Source organism: Budorcas taxicolor, chromosome 13 (assembly GCF_023091745.1).
Source record: "Budorcas taxicolor isolate Tak-1 chromosome 13, Takin1.1, whole genome shotgun sequence".
NCBI classification, from domain to species: domain Eukaryota; kingdom Metazoa; phylum Chordata; class Mammalia; order Artiodactyla; family Bovidae; genus Budorcas; species Budorcas taxicolor.
In genome coordinates, this window is record NC_068922.1 from 77,833,167 (window position 1) to 77,853,258 (window position 20,092).

General features: G+C 49.1%; 1 protein-coding gene across 2 annotated transcripts in view; it reads left to right on the top strand.

Moving 5' to 3' along the window:
- The window catches only part of SLC9A8 (solute carrier family 9 member A8), a 71,296-nt gene that overhangs the window by 35,598 nt on the left and 15,606 nt on the right, over positions 1–20,092 (top strand). The window contains exons 6-10 of one of the 2 annotated variants that reach the window (XM_052650530.1): positions 9–110; positions 1,202–1,236; positions 6,108–6,251; positions 13,456–13,594; positions 14,996–15,101. In XM_052650530.1, coding sequence (XP_052506490.1) covers positions 9–110; positions 1,202–1,236; positions 6,108–6,251; positions 13,456–13,594; positions 14,996–15,101 — 526 coding nt within the window. Of the gene's footprint in view, positions 1–8; positions 111–1,201; positions 1,237–6,107; positions 6,252–13,455; positions 13,595–14,925; positions 15,102–20,092 lie in introns of both variants that reach the window. The other variant, XM_052650531.1, reaches the window with a different exon arrangement.

Consider the following 20,092-nt stretch of genomic DNA (forward strand, 5'->3'; position numbering starts at 1 on the left):
TCAAACAGGGTAATTTCTTTCAAAATATTGGTTCCATCACCCTATTTGCTGTTTTTGGTACAGCAATTTCCGCTTTTGTAGTAGGTGGAGGAATTTACTTTCTGGGTCAGGTAAGGAAAATATCTTTGAAAAACCTTGAAAACCTTACATTCTTAGAGCTCATGCAGGGAAGTGGGGTAGGGACACCTGATGGGACCTGGGTTTCCAGTCGCGGTAAATGCTCTCCTGCCAAGAAATCCAGAGTCAAACTGACACAGTAAAGGCATGCTCAAGTGGTTTCTCAGCGTCCTCGGGAAGCTTTGCTGTCTGGAATTGAGTGAATCTTTTCCATAATCCCCCAAAGTACTTGATTATATTTGCAAACCAATATTGTCTTAAGTTGGAATACCTAAAAATAAAACAATATATATACCATCAAGATCTTCAAATTATAACAGTATCAATTATGTTACCAGACTGAAGCAAAGTTAAATTTCTGTTTCTTTAATAAAAATTTGCATTTTAAAAATCAAAAATGGTTGTGAATGTGTTCACTCCATTCCAAACTGTCCTGTAGAATTATTTTCCCTGGACTCTCCACCATTCCTAAAGCAGTTCTCAGTGTCATCAATTGAGTGCTTTGTATCTTGAGTTCAAATTAATTTGAATTAATTCTGACCTGCCTAGGAAGGTAGTATCTGTGACTTTGCCTTGTTCACGTCTATGGCATGTCCCAGTTCTTTCCAACACGGTCAGTCTTAGAAAGTTTGTCGGCCCCAGCTCTGCGAATGCAGTTTGAGGCTCAGGCCTTGGGCTGACTGCAGATTTCTTTTATGTGTGTCAGATGTGTTTGCTTCTTTTGATGGCTCCGTCTGATTTTCACCTTTACCGCTGCCTCGATGGCACCAGAATAAATCTGTCTGTCATGCAGCCTTCATTGCTCAGCTTCCAGCATCAGAGGGGAATAAACTTTAGAGAAGAAAACTAGTTAATTTTGCTTGACAAATGTAGCATTCTCTGTCATACTTTTGACGGATGATGATCAGATGCATGCCTAAACTAAAATTTAGGAGTTTTCTGTATTTTTCAAGTGGTTTGGGGACTGAAGATTAATGTCCTTATTAGTCTGTAATAAAATACTAATGGACATTTTAATCTTCTTGGCTGTTCTCCAGGGGTTTTTTTTGTGTGTGTCTGTGTGTTTGTGTGTTTTATTTTACAGGCTGATGTAATCTCTAAACTCAACATGACAGACAGGTAAACCTTTCATCCTGTAACACCCATGTGGCTATACTTTTTTACTGGGGAAAGTTTTCTCCGTATTGATTCCTGACTTCTCTATTGTGTCTCGTGGTTTGGCTGACGATTTCTGCTGTAGAATCTATTCTGAATTAATGTGTATCTCCAAAATGAATCAAATCTATCTTGAAGAATTTTGAAGATCTCCAGTCAGAGAGTTGCTGACGGGAATGATTTAGTTTCCGCTTTCAAGGGAATAACTCTTGGGTCGTTAACTGACCCCCTCACACACACACACACACACACTGCAGGCTACACATTTGTCCTTTTATTATTAAAGATCTCCTGCAGCTCATTCTAAAGCTTTTCAGTGGCCATAATGGAAACTTGTCTCCTTGACAGGTTGGGGATGGAGTCAGGGGTGAGGTGTCAGCCTTTACTCTGGGATTCCCACTAAGGGAGCGGGGAGGGGGTGGTGGAAGCCAACAGGGCCGGGGCCTCTTGTGGGCACCCTCCCCGGGCTGAAGCTACTCCATCGGACACTCAGAGCTGCTGTCTAGGAGCCCAATCCAGGAATTTCCATAATCGGCTTAGCAGGAGGCAACCTAGGCAGCTGTCTCTTGGAAGGTACCAGATCTAGTGCTAAAAAAGTACACACACAGAGTGTGACCTGGTTTCCCCTCGCTGAGACAGCCAGTGAGTCTGCAGCCCATCTCTGTTTCTCTGCCAAGAACACTGGTTTCTGTCCTCTGGCCCGGCTGGGGCGCTTGGAAGTCGGACCCAGTACTCAGCCCCGGGGTCCCTTTCACTGGACCGGCGGGAGCTTACAGCCTTTACAGCAGCACCTTGGAGCCCTTTTTGTGAGAAATGTGCCTTCAATAACATCACGTCCAATCTTGTTTTCTCTCCAAGGACATAGATTTCAAAGCTTTTGTTGTAAGATAGTCTCGATATATAAACAAGTAGAGAAAGATGCATTCTTGATTCACAGGGAGCCGGAAGCAGAGCAGAACTGACGGTCTGTATTTTGCAGGTATTTTGCAACTGAAAAGAAACGCTCAAAACCCAGTGGCTGTGAAGGCAGATGTCACAGCATTCAGTCCTTCAGCCTGTTTAGGGACAGCTAATTAGAGACACAAAAAACGCTTGATAAATCCTTGTGAAATTGAATGGAACCAGTGGATGGGATGTTCAGGAAGCAAGGAGTAAAAGAACTGGCCCTTAGACAAGCAGGGTAAGACCCAGGTGGAGTTTCTCTGTGGGCAGACACTTCCTTTCCTGTTAGAAAGTGACTGTCGCACAGATTGCAGGGGTGGGAGGGGGTGTCCTCTGGGGGAAATTAGCCAGCAGTTGTAAACCACACAGCTGCAGGGCCTGGCGGAACCCTTCACAGAAGGAAGCTGGCCAGGTGTGTGTCTAGAGCTGGTGATGGTGGTGAACCAGGGAGCCCACTCTGTCTGAAGGGGACCGCCACCTCTTAGCTGCAAATAGTAATTACTGTGTAGAAACGTGGGCCCAGAATGATCAGATACCTAATTGTTCAATTCAAAAGAGGCCAAGTTTCTAGATTCTAATAGGGAATATTTCCAGTTTTAAATGTTGACAACTTAATCCAGTTTAAAACACCATGCAGGTCAAGCATGGACCTCTGCACTGTAGAAAACATGAAAATAACTTTGTTGCACAGAAGATTTTACTTTATGGGTGTTTCTACCAGAAAGCTAGTTCCCTCGTAGATACACGCTGTATTATTTCACCACCCCAGTCCATTTTCTTTCTGTTTTGTGAAGCTCACTATCTTCAGGGACGACAGACTTAAGAAACGCATTGTTCAGTTGAACTTCTGGCTCCTGGCCTTTGACAGACTGGGTCGTAAGGTGTGAAGTGGAGCAAGCTGAGGGCAAGGTTCACTGGCCGCTCAGAGGCAGAGCCCTCTGTGATCCAGACAGCTCGTAGTTCAGCCTTTCCGTGCTCTCTGTCAGAAACACTGTGCCCTAGTTTAGATTCACAACCAAAGCCGCGTGTGCTGTTTGTGCCGAGTGCGTCGCCCCTGACTTCTTACAGGAATGTCAGACACATGGGAAGGGGAGGCACGGCGCGCACACGACCCCCTGGATTCCACAGTCACTGTTTAGCTAGATTTGCTCTAACACAGGTCTTGCCACCTCTCCATCCCTCTGTCGATTCATCAGTCCATCTTCTCATTCCCGCTCTTGGATTTCCAGGTCAGGATGCCACGGGGACTGTTAGAAAGAGCAGCAGTCAGTCCTCTTTAATGCAACTGAAACCCGGCACGAACTCATTTTAGCAAAAAAAAAAAAAAAGAAGGAGTTTGTTGACTCATAGAACTGAAGTGTCCCCAGAGTCACGGCTTCCTGCACGACAGCCTCTGGGGACCTGGTGTCCGGAACCCCTCCTCTCACTGTCTTGGCTCAGCCTTTCCCTGGTCAGCCTCACCATGGGCGTGCTCACCCCAGTTGGCAGCACCAGTGGCTCCAGGCTCACAGTGCCCCTCACTTCAGCTACCCCTGCTAGAAGGGCCAGCCTGATGCCCAGTGACCTGTTAAAATGCCTGGTGACGGTCCTCTGACCAGGCCTGGGTCCCCTGCCTACTCCTCGCACCCCATACAACTCCGCAGCTGGAGAGTGGAGGGGGCCGGGCTCCACAAAGGAAAATTGAAGGTCACTGGATCTGGGGCTGTGTGTGCTCCCTGAGAGGCATGAGGAGGGGCCGGCCGAGCCACACAAAGTCAGTGCCTGATGCACGACCCGCCATGGCTCCCAGGTCCCCATCCCACTTCGGGATGTACTTTGCTTTTTTAAAATTTTGGCTGCAACTCACTGCTTTCAGAATCTTAGTTCCCCAACCAGGGATTGAACTCAGGCCTCTTCAGTGAAATCGAAGCGTCCTAACCACTGGACCACCAAGGAAGTCCCCAGGATGTATTTTTTAGACACGCGTCTTCCTTCAAGGCCCCTTTTTATGTGCTGTGGGTGAGGAGAGTGGGACTAAAAGAGAGAATCTCTGTGGGTTTCAGAGCGAGGGCCTCAAGGCCAGCCACCAGCAGGTCACAGCCTCCCGGGTTGGTGGAATCCCCTCTCCCTCCCTCCCACCTGCCTGCCTTCCCCAAATAGCAGCACTGACCCTGAGAACACCCATGACTAAAACATGGTACCCACCGCCTGGGCGCTCCTGGTGGGGTGAGAGGTAAGGTCACAGCTCACAAAGTGCATGACCGTCTGTGGGGACAGGGCAAGTCTGCGAACTGCAGTCTGAGCTGAGAGTGTCCCAGGGCACTGTCGTGAAAACCAGAAGGCCAGGTTATTGATTTATGAAGAGCTCAGGAGCTGGCCAGGCAGCCAGGAGTCCCCTCCTCCAGCACTCCTCTCCCTCAGCTCAGAGCTGGATGATCATGGAAGCTGCTGGGGACATCCAGGGGACAGCATGCCGTGGTCCCCAGGCCAAGTAGCCCCTCTTCCCTCCCAGAAAGGAGGATGGGAAGTGGGCGGATGGGCTCTGGTTTACGTCTCTACCTGATACTTGTCCCTTGACAGCTGCAGGAAAACAGTGCCAGGTGTAGCCTTTTGAGGGAATCGAAGGCTCGCAAGAACTCTCAGGGGAAAAAGATAAATGGGTGAGAGGATAATCGTCCCAATTCCTTAGGCAGCCCCCAGGGGTGACCTGGCCTGCCTCCCTCCCAGCCTCCACATCTCCAGCCACTCTGGTTCACTACACTGCTGCCAGGCTCACTGTTTTTGGCTCTCAGGCAACCAAGCTTGCTCCGCCTCCAAGGGGGCTTACTCCGGTCACTGCTCCCAGTGCCTTGGCTTGGCCATCTGCTTCTTGTCACGTAGGCCCTTGTTTCAGTGATCCTCATCTCTTCAGAGAGGCCTTTCCTGACCGCCCGATCTAAGTGGTCCCCACCCACACCATCCTGCCACGTTCCTCTCTCATCACCCTGACTTCCTGTGTAGCACTGGCCGTTTCCTGAGCTGGTCTCGGCCTCTGGGCATCGCTGTGTCCAGCGCAGTGGGTGAGGTCCTCCACTGCGAGTCAGCTGGCCTGTGTTTGGATCCTGCTGGGCAGGTTCCTTAACCTCACTGTCCCTTAGTTTTCTCCTGTGTAAGCGGGGCAGTATGAGATGCAAACTGGTTTCACACGGTTGCTGTATGGATTATTGAGTCACTATCTGTAAAGCGCTTAGAACAGTGCCTGGGACATGGTAAGTACCACATACGTATTTGCTGTTGTTATTATTAGCCTCAGTGCTTGAAACATACTAGGCAATTAATGCATGTGTGTTGGAGGAATTCGGCCTTCACGGGTGCTGGGGTGAGCGCACTGACCTGGTGAGAGGCAGCCCTGGTTTTGATGTCTGCCACCCAAGCCGCCCAGTCCCTGGAGCCCAGTGGAGGTGCTGCTGACTTCCAGCACTTCCTTAGATGTTGCAAATCTGAGTGGAGGCTGGCAGCAGTCACAGATGGCACTCCGGTGGCCTGGTGACAAGGGGCAGAGCACAGGTCAGACCCAGGAGCACATGGGCCCTTTGGGCGTCACGGCTCCAGCTGCCCTGACCCAGAAGGCTGGGATGTCCGTCATGTATTTAAGCAGAAGCCTTCCCTCCGTCGCTGCTCAAGATGAAGTCTCAGTACTTGCAGTGGAAAACCAGGCCATTCCTAACAGCTCCTTGTAGAGTGGGCCTTTCACTGCTCCACCCACAGAATCAATCAGCAGGTATTTTAAGTGGAAAGCAAGACACCATCTTCTGTAGCTCTTCAGCTGCAGGGTGTCCTGTTATGTTACACTAAACAGTCTTTGACTTTGTTTCACCCTCTGGACCAGGGGTCAAGCATTACAGAGTTGCCCCTTCCTTTTCTCTTCCTGACAGTTTTGCATTTGGCTCCCTGATTTCTGCTGTTGACCCAGTGGCCACTATTGCTATTTTCAACGCCCTTCATGTGGACCCAGTGCTCAACATGCTGGTGTTTGGAGAGAGCATTCTCAATGACGCAGTCTCCATTGTCCTGACCAAGTAAGTGTGCTTTCCTCAAGCGACGGAACTAAAGGGCCTCATATCAGACGGCAGATATCCCCATGCAGCTGCGCGTACAGCTGCTCGTCCTGTGGGTGATTGGTTCACCGCTTGTCCATCCTTCTGTCCCGACAAACCTTGATGTGCCTCAGGAATATTGTCAAGGCCCAGGGTGATTAGAGGAGAATCCGCCCTGTAGGACCTACCTCTTAGCAGTGCTTTTCTTTATTTAGGCTGGGCCACACAGCATGGGGGATCTTAGCTCCCCGACCAGGGATTGAACCCGTGCCTTCTGCATTGAAAGCACAGAGTCTGAACCATTGGACTGCCAGGGAAGTCCTTAGCAGTGCTTTTAAATTAAGCCCAGCTTGTCATCAACATCACCGGGGTGCTTATTAAAGGTCGCATTGCCAGGCAGCACCCTCAGAGCTCCTGATTCAGTAGGTCTGGGGTGAGTCCCCGGAGGAGAGCTGAGCAGCCAGTTGAGGGATCAGTATTTGGACAGGATTATTCCAGATGAAAGCAGTCAGCAGAGGCCCTGTTCTACCACTTGTGAGCCGGTGCAGGGCACCCTCCTTTTTGCCACCGTAAGATAAGGTAATGATACTGATGGACATCCTGCCTTAAGCTGCTCTAGTGTGAAGGCTGCTTTGGAAACTGCGGGTCTTTTTCAGTTGCTCATTGGTATTACTGCCCATGTTGACAGTAGCTGAGAAATTAAAGGTGTGTCATGAAATGTCAGGAAGTCACTGTGCGTACTTCCCTGGTGGTCCAGTGGCTGAGACTCCTTGCTTCCAAGGCAGGAGGCCTGGGTTCAGTCCCTGGTCAAGGGAACTAGATCCCACATGCGCTAACTAAAGATTCTGGATGCCACGCCTAAGACCCAGCACAGCCAAATAAATAATAATAAATATATTTTTTTAAGTCCTTGGGCAAAGGAAGTGAGTCTGAGTTCATCTCAGATGCGTTTCTTGGATGCAGGGCTGTCTCCTTGCCCTTGCACTCTGCAGCTGTGGTGTTTGTTAACAGGTCCTGCCAGGAGGGCCCCGACAGTTCTGCCAAAAAACAGCGAAGGCACAGACAGAGCGGGCGTCAGAGACGAGTGAGGAGCCGTTTGAGGGGCCGCTATTTGTTCTGTTAGAGAGTAGCTTCTCCTTTCTCTGATTTTGGACTTGCTTTCTTTGCTGTGGGATTCCTTGCAAAGCATAACCACTCTGGTTTTCTTAAAAGCCCCGTTATAGACTACATTCACAATTATTGTGTTAGAATAAAAGAATATTTTTATAGTGGAAGGAGCCCAGATCTTGGAGTCAGACTGACCTGGGTTCAAGTTCCAGTGATGGCTACTCATAGCTGTTTGACCCTGGGTCAGCTCTTTCACCTCTTTGAGCCACTGGTGTCTCAGTGTTAAAGTGAGGGTGATAATGCCTCAGCGTAGGATGCGATTTGACTAGGTAAATACACTATGTGAAAAGCATTTGCCATTAGGGGATTCCCTGGTGGTCCAGTGGTTAAGAGTCTGCCTTCCAACACGAGGGATGCGGGTTTGATTTCTGATTGGAGAACTAAGATCCCACATGCCACAGGGTAACAAAGCCTGTGTGCCCACACACCACAGCTAGAGAGAAGCTAAGACCCAATGCAGCCATAAATAAATAAATAAATATTTTTTAAAAACAGAAGCATTTGCCATCAGCTAATGTGAGACCCTCTCATCTTCTCCTCCTGTCCCCCAGCTGCTGTTTCTTGTTTGTCCCTTTTTGTCCTCCTTTTGCAGGAAGAACTTACCAAATGTTTAATTGAAAGAGGGGCCCACCAGACCTTAAAACAAAAATATATGTATATATTCTAAAATAATACATATATTCTGCATATAAAATTTAGAAAACTCCAAAAGGAAGAAGAAAAAAGAAAAGAAAACAATACATGCATTGTAACGCCCAAGAGATAATTACAGTTGATGGTTTGGTAGATGTATACATGTATTTTATTTAGATGGGAATATACTGTATTGTAACGTTTCCATTGAGCAGAGTTGATAAAATAGTCTTCTATAACATCATTTTATCAGTTGTAGAGTGTTATTTCTATGGATTTACTGTGCTCTCTTTGACCAGTTCCCTATTGTTGGCTTTTTTACATTTCTCTTAAAACTTTTTATAGCTTTATTAGGAGAGCATCATATATCATGCTGTAAGACCTTTAAAAAATAATCTGATGGCAATATTTTTTTTTTTAAGATCTGCTTTGGAAACTTCTTAGCCTTCGGGTCTTCCTTTTATCTGGTGTCCTGGCTGTACATTTGAACATTTGTGACAAAGGGTTTTGCCGAGGGGCTTCCCCGGTGTGGTAATTAAGGATCCACCTTCCCGTGCAGGACACGTGGGTTCGATCCCTGGTCAGGGAACCAAGATCCCACATACTAAGGAGCACGTGCACCGCAGCACAGAGCCTGCGTGCCACAGCTGAGACCCGATGCAGCCGTGAATGAGTCACTTTTATAAAAAATTTTGCCTAAATTGGAGGTGACGTCAGCAGTTATTTTTATAGATTAGGAGCTAAACTCAACTGATTTATCTCTGATTTTTTTTCCCCTATATCTCTCGATTTCCTAAATCTTAGTTCTGAGCTTTTCCAGGTCTCTTGGCCACAAAAAAAGGCCAAAGCGTAGGAGATACTTTCTTTTTTTAAATGAGAAAGGATGGAGTTACTGTAACTAGCCACACATTCTTTTTGGAAAAGTACTTTTGAAGGCCAGGATCACCTCTGATGACAGTTTCCAAAATTGGATCCGTGGGCCATGTGCATTTTCCAGCCTTCACCTCCTCTAATGCTGGTACACCGGCTGGGGCGGGCATCACTGACCTAAGTCAGCCTCTCTCACTCAGATCGGTTATCCTGTGAGCCCGTTGGCATTTTCAGGTAGAAGAGAGAGGTAGGGGAGAGGGGGGCGTGGCAGGCCTGCCTTGTGTTTGCCATATAGGAGGGAGCTGTCAGCTTTCCTTGGTTACAAGGAAGAATCACATCTTGTTTTTAAGTGTATACTTCATAAATGACTGTTTTCAAAGTGATGTGATGATCATCCATTTATCTTTGTAACTGAAGATGTTAATGAACTATCCCCTTTTTTTAATGTTTTCACTTTCATAAATGCCAGAAAAGCTGAGTATCTTCTGTTTTCTTCATTAAGCTTAATTAAATTATTTTTAGCTTTGATTTGTTACTGTGACAGTCTATTCTTGAAATAATTGCTGTAGAAAACTTTTGTTGTCTCCAGCTGCAGCTAAAGCTCATGAAATGGATCCTGAATCAGTATTATTGTTTGTTTAAGGTGTGAGAAACATGGCCTGAAGAAAAATAAAATGCACAAAGTCTCCAGGCCAGAAGAGGTCTGAATCCTCTCTTCGTTTATCCTGAGTTCAGGAACAGGAACCACTGGCCTTGGCCCGGGGTCTGCTGTTAACCATTGTTGTAACCTCACCCATTAGCCTCTGTCTTTGGACCTCAGCCTCCTTTGCGTGAAAAGAAAGCAGTGACGCCAGCCGGCGTCCTGGCCATGGTCATGAAATGGGGTGAGGGCGGGACGCTACTCAGGTCATCCGCGGGTCCATTTGAGGGCTGGAGGTGCCCTTCGCCTTCAAGAGCACTTCCCCAATAAGAACCCTGTTGGTTCCCAGCGTTCCCCTGGGTGGGATGTTAACCCATGATCTGCTAGTAAAGAACAGCAATGGGGGCGATTGGAGTGAGTTTGGAAAACATTTATGTGAGAAAAGTTAGTTTTCTTTTTTTCAGGACTTTTTAAAACCTTTACTATGTTATATTGCGCTGTGAATCAGCACCAAAGGCTGAGGTTATCTGACCAAGCCATCCTTTTTGGCTGCACCACACAGCTTGTGGGATTTTAGTTCCCTGATCAGGGGTCGAGCCCCAGGCCCTCAGCAGTGAGAGCCTGAGTCCTGGCCACTGGGCCGCCAGGGAATTCCTGAGATGATCCTGCTTTAAAGGTATACCAGTGTGGGGCTTCCTTAGTGGCTCAGTGGTAAAGAAAGTGCCGCCAGTGCAGGAGACACAGGTTCAATCCATGGTCTGGGAGGCCGTGTGCCCCAGAGCCTGTGTTCCGCACTGGAGGGCCGCCCCAGCTCGGTGCAGCTAGAGAAGAGCCCCACAGCAGCGAAGACCCAGCACAGCCAACAAAACAAAGAACTGCCCCCCACCAAAAAATTATACCAGCTCTGGACTTCCCTGGGGGTCCAGGGGTCAAGAATCCGCCTGCCAGTGCAGAGGACACGGGTTCGATCCCTGGTCCGGGAACATCTCCCATGCTGCAGGGCATCTCAAGCCCATGCACCACAACTACCGAAGCCCACTCACCCTAGAGCCCAGGCTCTATAGCAAGAGAAGCCACGCAGTGAGAAGCCTGCACACCACGACTAGAGAGGAGTCCCTGCTCACACGGCCAAAAATAAATAAATAAAACTCTTTAAAAACCGATACCAGTTCACGAAACACTGATTAATGAGGCCGAATGTTACTCTAGACAAGTCTTTGTTTTGTTTACTGATTCAGCAAAAGTTTGTTGAGTACCTTCTGTGTCCTGGGTTCTGCCCTAGGCCCTGGACATACGGCAGCGAGTAAGGTGGGTGCAGGCGGGGTCCTCATGGGATGATTCACTAGTTCCAAGTGCTGTGCAGGGGAAGTTAGGCACCAGGAGAGCCTGTAAGTGGGCCGGCCTGTGTGAAGGCAGATGTCCCTGAGGGAGGGTCACTGACTCTGGGTTCTGAGAAGAAACCAGAGTCGGCTGGAGCCCGAAGAATGGCAGGTGACCTGCAGGGAGGTGGTGGTGGGGACCAGCCTGAATAGGAGATGGGGTGAGAGGTGTGGTGGGAGGATCAGGGTCAGACTGGGTTTCCTCTTAAACGCAGCAGGAAACTGAGGATGGGGTTTGACGGGGCTGATAACCTGATCGGGGCTTCCCAGGCGGCTCACCAGGAAAGAATCCCCCTGCAGTGCAGGAGACCAGGTTCGATCCCTGGGTCAGGAAGATCCCCTGGAGAAGAGAATGGCAATCACTCCAGTGTTCTTGCCTGGAATCCCATGGACAGAGAGGAGCGTGGTGGGCTACGGTCCTTGGGGTTGCAAAGAGTGGGACTCGACTGATGACTGACACACACAGTAACCTGATCAGATATGCATTTTCAAGGGATCATTCAGGCCCCTGAGTGTTGGGTTCTCCTAGAAAGAGCAGGGTGTTTATATGCAAAGATCGGAGAGGCAGAAGCCCTGGACTGGAGGATAGCGGAGGGAGGGAGAGAAGTGGATGGATTTGAGAGAAGGTGTAATCAGCAGGAGGAAGATACTTAAGGAGAATAAATATTTTAATGGTAAAATGGTTTTACCTTTGGGGATGAAACCAACAATTGAATTTAATGGCTGCTGACATTTTACTTTGCTGTCTAACAATGAGAGGAAAGTCCTTTCCATTCTTGCTTCTAATGCCTTCCAATCCTCACTCTGGGCCTTACCCACAGACATATCTTCTTGAGGCGGCTCCATTCTACCTGGCCTCATGCCGCAGCCTCAGTTTCAGGTTTGCATCTTACAGGAGCCCCACTCCCCCACCCCCACTCCATCCTGAAAACACTCCCCGTGACTCCTCCGGGCCTTCCGGATAAAAGACTGGCTCCTTAGCTGGGTTTATCAACAGCCTTTCACAGTCTCGCCCTGCCTGCTGCTCTGGCCTCACCTCTTAACATTGTCCTCCCCATGGACCCCTCCCCCCACATCCTGTTCCTGTGTTTTATCCGCAGTCATCTGTGTGATTGCAGACGTGCTGCTGGGCTTCCCTGGTGGCTCAGACGGTAATGAATCTGCCTGCAACCCAAGAGACCTGGGTTCGATTCCTGGGTCGGTAAGATTCCCCTGGAGGAGGGCACGGCAACCCACTCCAGTATTCTTGCCTGGACAATCCCATGGACAGAGGAGCCTGACGGGCTACAGTCCTTGGGGGTCGCAGAGTCGGACACAGCTGAGAGACTAGGCATAGCGCAGCACTTGTGTGCTGCTAGTACCTGGAGGCGCCGTGCCTCCGCACATGCCATTCCCTCTGCCCTGAGTGCGTTCCCTCATTTCTTCACCTGGCTAGCTCTTCTTTAGCCTAAGCCAAAACCCAGCCTGTGTGTCATAAAGAGCCTGCTTCTACCCCCACCTGTCTGAGTTAGATGCCTCCACGTGTTTCCTCTGCTCTTTCCTAATGTTGACTGAAAATGATGCACAGCCTGAGAGTTGCGAGTTCAGTTTTATTTGGGGCAAAATGAGGACTGCAGCCCGGGAGACGGCACCTAAGCCAGCTCTGAGAAACTGCTCCAAAGAGGTAGTGGAAGAAAAAAAAACTCAAAAGAGAGGCGTGGGGGGAAGGTCAGCTGATGTGATTTTGGTGAAGGGAGCACTCAGTGCAGTCAAGCACTTACTTGACAAAAGGTTTTCTGCTAGTCACGAGGAGCTGATGTCATCAGGAAGGGATTTAGTGCTCTAGATACGAGGAGATGCAAGGATGGGGACCATGCAGTCAGTTCCTGTAAATAACTATCTGAAGACCTGTTCCACCAGTTTCCCTGGAGCACAGAGTGCACTCTCCACCCTGAAGTCCCTGCAGGGTATGTGTGTTGATGGCCAGCAGTACAGGGCTCAGTCCGCACAGAGGCATGTGGCAAAGGCCCTTGGCAAGCGCCCGCTTGTCGTTGGCACGGAGATGGTCCTAGTTCCCGTCTGTGTGTGCGTGTGTCTGTGTCGTCTCACTTTGGGCCATGCTGGGTATTAGTTTGTATTCATGGGCTCTCTCCTGGGGTGTGAGAACTCTTAGTTGAATCTAGTTCCCTGACCAGGGATCAAACCCGCGTTCCCTGCATTGGGAGTTTGGAGTCTTAGCCACTGATCCACTGGGAAAGTGCCCCCATCTGTTTTTCTCCCTTGTTAGACTACAGGACTCCCTTAGGGCAGGGACCTGCTCTCATCTCCGGACCCCTAGAAACTAACACGGTGCCTAGAACAAAGCTGGTGAACAAATAAATGTTTGGCTAACAGGTTGAATGATAGAATGAATGAATGAGAGATTAAGCAAGAAGTTAAGTTTTGAGTCCTAAGTTAATTTCTGATAACTTTGTCTATAACATTTTAACTTCTTTGTGTTTTTTCTTTTATTTCCTAGCACAGCTGAAGGTTTAACAAGAAAAAATATGTCAGATGTCAGTGGGTGGCAGACGTTTTTACAGGCCCTTGGCTACTTCCTCAAAATGTTCTTTGGCTCCGCGGCACTCGGCACTCTAACTGGCTTAATATCTGCATTGATATCCTTTTAATATGATGAACATGCGTGGCCAGAACGATTATTCCTAATTACATCCATCTCTCATCATTTTCTCCAGTTCCTTAAGGGGAACCATTTAAGGAGGATTTTTATGCTTAGTTTTGGTTTGAAGAGCACTTTAAACTCAAGGATTTAAAAATTTAACCTGTGAAATGTAGCATGTCACTTTTCAAAGCTTAAAAAACATGTGCACGGTTGAATATCAGGTCTGATTTTAGGGTCTTCTCAGTTCCCAGAGTATGAACACCACATTCAGATGAATTTCATTTTCTGCTGTCTCACTTTTCACATTAAGAAAATTGGAAATTAATTTCCTTTGAAAATGTCAAATTGAGCAAATCTCTACCCCACTGAAAGTATTTATTTGTACGAATCAGGAAAGAGGCTTTCAAAATGAGCTCCATCTAAGTTATTCGCACTGATTTTGTAGCTTAATGACCCATAAGCTCTTCCAGCCAGAGAAACAAAGAAACTTGTTAAGGCCGCTGACACCTTTATTGCTGTAGAAAATGCCATGTTTAAGACAGGAACAGGCACCAGACCATTTCTGTGTGCGCCTGAGCAAGGGAGATGGCCACCTGGCCTTCCTCCACGAGCAGTCTGTCTAGCAGACGGCCAGAAGGGCTGCTTCTGCCTCAGACAGGCACGCGTGTCTGCCGTCCTGTTGAATTTTCCCTTCAGTTCCTACGTCCAGAAGTCTCAAGGTGTTGTTGAGTCAGCTGACGGCTTCTCATATTGTACCAATAAACAGAATGGAAAAGAAGACTTTTTCCAGTTCAGTATTTTCCTCTGCATTTATCTCTTTCTTTAGAAGGGTAGAGGAGGGGGAGAGCCTCTACCTTAATGAAGGCCTGCGGACGACAGTAGTGCACGTAGAAGACTCTCCTTTCACAGGAGCGTGGGTTTATAAAGGTCCAGGGACAGGAGAGAAGGTCCTGCAGTAGCGCTGATCCCCACGCTTCTGGAAGCCCTGTAGTGACCTCGTTTGGGAGGAGGAGGGGTGGAAGGGGGATGCGGCCCTGGAAGCGGGCTGGCAGGGTGGGCTGTGCTCAGGCGTCTGCCGGCCCAGCTCTGCCCCCGCTGCTCCCGGGCCCTCCAAGTCAGCGTTTCCAAGTGAATTGACCTGGGTGGCTTTAATGCTCCCCGTTGCCTGTCTCAGGAATTTACATCTTTCAGTATTTTGTCAGATTCCCTTCCTTAAAACAAGAGTCCTCCCTACAGAGGAAAAAGTCCGTAATGACAGATTTTTCACTCGTTCCCTTGGCTGTTCCCGCATCTTTGTATCCAGTGCTTACCCTTTCTGTTTGGAAGGCCGTGGGTCTGTGGCTTCTCTAGCTCACCCATAAGGGTCCTCGGGCTCTCCTTGACGGCTGTCGTTCACGTGCTGAAGCACGTTGACTTGAGGAAGACGCCTTCCTTGGAGTTCGGCATGATGATCATCTTTGCCTACCTTCCGTACGGGCTCGCAGAAGGGACCTCACTGTCGGGTAAGTGACGGGGAGTGTCGACACCCGGGGTGGGCAGCACGCTGTCCTGCCTGGTGAGAGAGCTGCTGTCGCTTGGGTCACTCTCAGTCACATGGCTGAGAGCCCGAGCTCAGAAGAGCCCAGGCAGTGAACAGGGCTCCCTGGACCTCTAGGGTGCGTCTGGATTTAGGCCTGGCTGGGTGCAGGGACTCAGGGTTCCCCTGGCCGCCTTTTTCTCTTTACCATCCGTAGCAGAGATCAAAATACGTCTTCCAAGGTTGCCTCTTTCTCAAAGCAAGCCCTCTGTAAGGCCTTCACTCGGAGCATGGGGTCTGACTGCCAAGGGCAGTCACCGGGCACCGTCGCCCACTGATCTGCGTTCTTTCACTATGCCTTTGCCTTTTCCAGAATAGAAATGTCATATGAGGGGAATCGTGTAGTATGTAGTCTTTTGTGACTTATTTTTTTCAGCTATCATAATGTTCTTGAGAGACACCACATTTTTGCTGTATCCATAGTTTATACATTCTTACTGAGCTGTTTTTTCCATTCACCATCCGAAGGACATTTGGGGTTTTCCAGATTTTGACTGTTAATGTGTATATGTCCATTAATCTTGGATAAACACGTAGAAGTAAAGCTGCCTGGTTTTACGGTAGGTGTATTCTCTACTTTATCAGAAACTGTGAGGTGTTTTACAGAGCGACTGGGCCATTTTGCATTCCCACCAGAGTGTATGGAAGAGTTTCAGCTGCTTCACATCCTCACCAACACTTTAGTTTAATTTTGAAAGCTAGCCATGTTGATACAGGTATGTGGCAGTTTGATTTTGATGTGCCTCGACAGAGTTTGCCTCATGTTCCTCTCGGGGTTTCTTGAACTTCATGGGTTTATAGTTTATGTAAAGTCTATGGCTTTTATCAAATGTAGTACAAGGCTGTTGGCTTCTTGAAATTTTTTCTGTTCCTCCTCTGCTGTTGAACAGAATCCTCTTTCCTTTGGGTCGCTGTCTGGTGTCATACATGGGTTCTCTGTGAGAAGGTCTTGCCAAGGAGGAAGGAGAGAGAGAGGACTCTGGCCGTTTTCGCTGGAGAAGCTTGTGAACCTCAGGGTCTTGTTTGTTTTGAACCCCAAGCCAGTTCTCTTGGATAACTCCATCCCAGCCTCTGCCGTCCCATGCCTCTCTTATCTTTTGGCTCTTAAATGAACACTACCTGTGAGTCACTTGGCCCTAGTGACTGTGTTTACATGGGTTTTTCTAAATCGTGTCCCACCCTCCTTGAGGGGAACACTGAGTACCTGTTGGCAAACATACATTTCATGCGTCCTTTGGAAATTTGTGATTAAAACAAGGGGATGTTTTTCTTGTCCTTTCTTCAGAGAGGCAGTGTTTTCTGTTTGTAGGGGTTTCGTTTCCTTAGGAACTTCTGCTCTGCACGCTAATGGGGCCAAAGGGAGCCCCTGCAAGCCAAGAACATGCTCGTTCACCTCTGAGTAAGAGGCTGGCTCTGCCCACGCTCTGTGGGTGGGATGTTTGTCACGCAGGGTTTTCAGAGAAGAGGGGCTCGGCCTGTTACTGTAAAAGTAGCAGTGGAAAGGGTGACTTCAGTGCTGCCCCCCCCCCCACCTTTCTCTTTGTGCTCTGCTTTTCCTGTCGCCGAGGTCACCAGGACCACCAAACAGCACACGCCCCCTGTGTAAATCTGTGTGTTCAGAACACAGCACCAGACAGACCTGGTTGGAATGCTGCCCCCACCTCTCATTAGCTGTGTGATCTCAGACAGCAGGCAGGAAGTGGACATGAGAATACAGGTGCCCCCCGGACCTCCCTGGTGGCGCAGGAGGTAAGAATCCGCCTGCTAACTCAGGACGCGGGTTCAGTCCCTGGTCCAGGAAGATTCTGCACGCCTCAGAGCAGCTAAGCCCGTGTGCCACAGGTACTGAACCCGAGCTCTAGAACCCGTGAGCTGCAAACTGCTGAGCTCGAGTTCCACAACTACTGAAGCCCAGATGCTCTAGGGCCTGTGAGCTGCAGCTGCTGAAGCCTGAGCACTGGGAGCCTGTGCACACAGCGAGGAGTCGTCCCCGCTCCCTGCAAGCAGAGAGAACCCGAGCGAAGGAGCGGAGACCCAGTGCAGCCATGGATCAGTACCTTTCTAAAAAGAAATGATGTGAAAAAGAGAAATCAGAGTAACGTAATAGAGCAGCAGGGGGGCAGGTGCATCCTGAGGCGGGAGGTCAGGAAGCTGTTCTCAAAGTGGTGCCGTGGGGCTGAGACCCACATGGCAAGAGGGAGCTGGCTGCCAGGGAGGCCACAGGAGACGCCAGGGAAGGCAGGGTAGGCAGCAGATGCTGAGGGACCCAGGTGGGGGGCGGAGGGGAGCTGGACTCGGTCCAGGAAGAGCAGAAAGATGGCCTGGGCCAAAGGGGCAAAGGCCCCGACCCGCACAGGGTTCTTAGACCTGGAAATGAGTTGGGATTCTGTTACACAGGCAGAGCTAAGTGTTGAAGGACTTTTTAAAAACCACTGTGCTAGGAGTCCATGCCATATCTGTAATACGACCCTGTTTATTCCTTTTTAGAGACGGATAAACTCTACAACAGCACTATGCAGTAAAAGAGCTGGCAGTCTGCACGTCCAGCTGTTAATAGTAGTTGCCTGTGGGCCGGCGGTGTGAATGGAGAGTCTGCTTTACTCTTTACCTCTGAGTCCAGATGTTATAGTGCAGTGTGTTTCTGATTGGGTCATTAGCAAAACTGGCTAGGGCTTGACTCGGCCTTAGCCTTCAAGAAGTGCAGTGTGTTTCACCCACAGTAAAGGTCAGTGCAGTAGAAATTACACACGGTACTCTTTCAACTTGTGCCTTTTGCACTTGAATCCCTGTATTCCTCAATTACAGTCGAAGCCATGGGTTTAACTGAGACTAGAAATGGATTTCCTCCCGCCTCCCTCTCTCCTTCCCTTCTGTGAGGCTGATCATTTGCTGCACTGTGGTCCACTTCCTTAAATGCTGCCTTCTGAAAGAAGTGAACATGTCGGGATTCTTCATTCCAGGCCATGTTTTAAGTTCTCAGGTCTTTTATCTCCAGGACAGAGACTGCTGGCACTATCTTCCCCTTCAGTATCTTTGAGCAGCTGCAGTGGGTGAGGGTTTTCTGGGTGGTGACCTCATCCAGGCTTAGAGAGGGTGTGTGAGCTGACCCTGGGGCTTTGGTACCCACTGCTGACCCTGACTCTCCGTCAGCCCCTGGAACTTGGGAGTTCCCCTGACTCCAGACTGGATTGGCATGGGTCATGGCTGGCTGTCCACTCTTTTCTTGGCCAGAGAGCCCATTTCTATATGGTCCAAATTCGGCCCCCAAATGGGGATTATCTGTTCAGAAAGTTTTAAACATTCGAGCTAGTTGCTGTCGTTAAAAGTTGGACGATTTCTGGGATTTCCTGGAGGTCCAGTGGTTAGGGCCAGTGTTTTCACTGCAGGGGTGTGGGCTTCAATACCTGGTTGGGGAACTAGATCCACAGGCTGTGCGGTGCAGCCCAAGAAGGAGAACGCTGGAAGGTTCCTAAGAAGCAGATTTCTGGCATCTCTCAAAAACCAGAAGGAAAGGAAGACTGGTCGGCACTCGGCCCCCACCCACAGAGCTGCTGTCATCCCTTTGCAGATGGGCCTGTGCCTTCTCTCCACACGTGCCGCACACCCACTTACTGTTTTTATCTTTGTTTTTATTGTCTGGCCCCTGAATTAGGGTTTCCAACCCCTGGCCTAGTGCACCAGACTCATGTGGCCAGCCTGACCCCTTCTGCACTGAGCCTGTCTCCTTGTTTCCCAGGGGGCAGTGGCCTCAGTCCCAAGGGAGCTTCCACATTTCGCCGTCGGATCTGACTTCCTGGAGCCTTGGACTTTCTGCAAAGTGAAAGTATTAGTCGCTCAGTTCAGTTCAGTCACTCAGTCTTGTCCTACTCTTTGCCACCCCATGAACCACAGCACGCCAGGCCTCCCTGTCCATCACCAACTGCTGGAGTCCACCCAAACCCATGTCTGTTGAGTCGGTGATGCCATCCAACCATCTCATCCTCTGTCGTCCCCTTCTCCTCCTGCCCTCAGTCTTTCCCAGCATCAGGGTCTTTTCAGATGAGTCAGCTCTTCACATCAGGTGGCCAAAGTATTGGAGTTTCAGCTTCAACATCAGTTCTTCCAATGAACACCCAGGACTGATCTCCTTTAGGATGGACTGGTTGGATCTCCTTGCAGTCCAAGGGACTCTCAAGAGTCTTCTCCAATACCACAGTCCAAAAGCGTCAGCTCTTCGGCGCTCAGCTTTCTTTATAGTCCAACTCTCACATCCATACATGACCACTGGAAAAACCATAGCCTTGACTAGACAGACCTTTGTTGGCAAAGTAATGTCTCTGCTTTTTGATATGCTGTCTAGGTTGGTCATAACTTCCCTTCCAAGGAGTAAGTGTCTTAATTTCATGGCTGCAGTCACCATCTGCAGTGATTTTGGAGCCCAAAAAAGTAAAGTGTCACTGTTTCCCCTGTTTCCCCATCTATTAGTCGCTCAGTTGTCTCCAACTCTACAATCCCATGGACTGTAGCTCACCAGGCTCCTCTGTCCATGGAATTCTCCAGGCAAGAATACTGGAGTGGGTAGTCTTTCCCTTTTCCAGGGGATCTTCCTGATCCATGGATCAGATCCGGGTCTTCTGCACTGCAGGCAGACTCTTTACCATCTGAGCCACCAGGGAAGCCTGAGTCGGGGGCTTTCTGGAGTGGCTATTTAATGTCAGGCCTCCCGAGGGCTGTGACAACCTTTGTGGGCAGAATGACAATATGGGCGGAAGCCCACTCCTGTCACAATTTATGTGGTTGTGATTCACAGCTTACATGGTTCAGGCTCCTCTGGGGTTGACTTTTCATTCAGGGTAAGAACCCCCAAGTCTCAGCTTTGCAGTGAATTTGCAATGAACCCTTCTTGAAGCTGGTGAGTGAAACAAAGCCCTTTGAGAG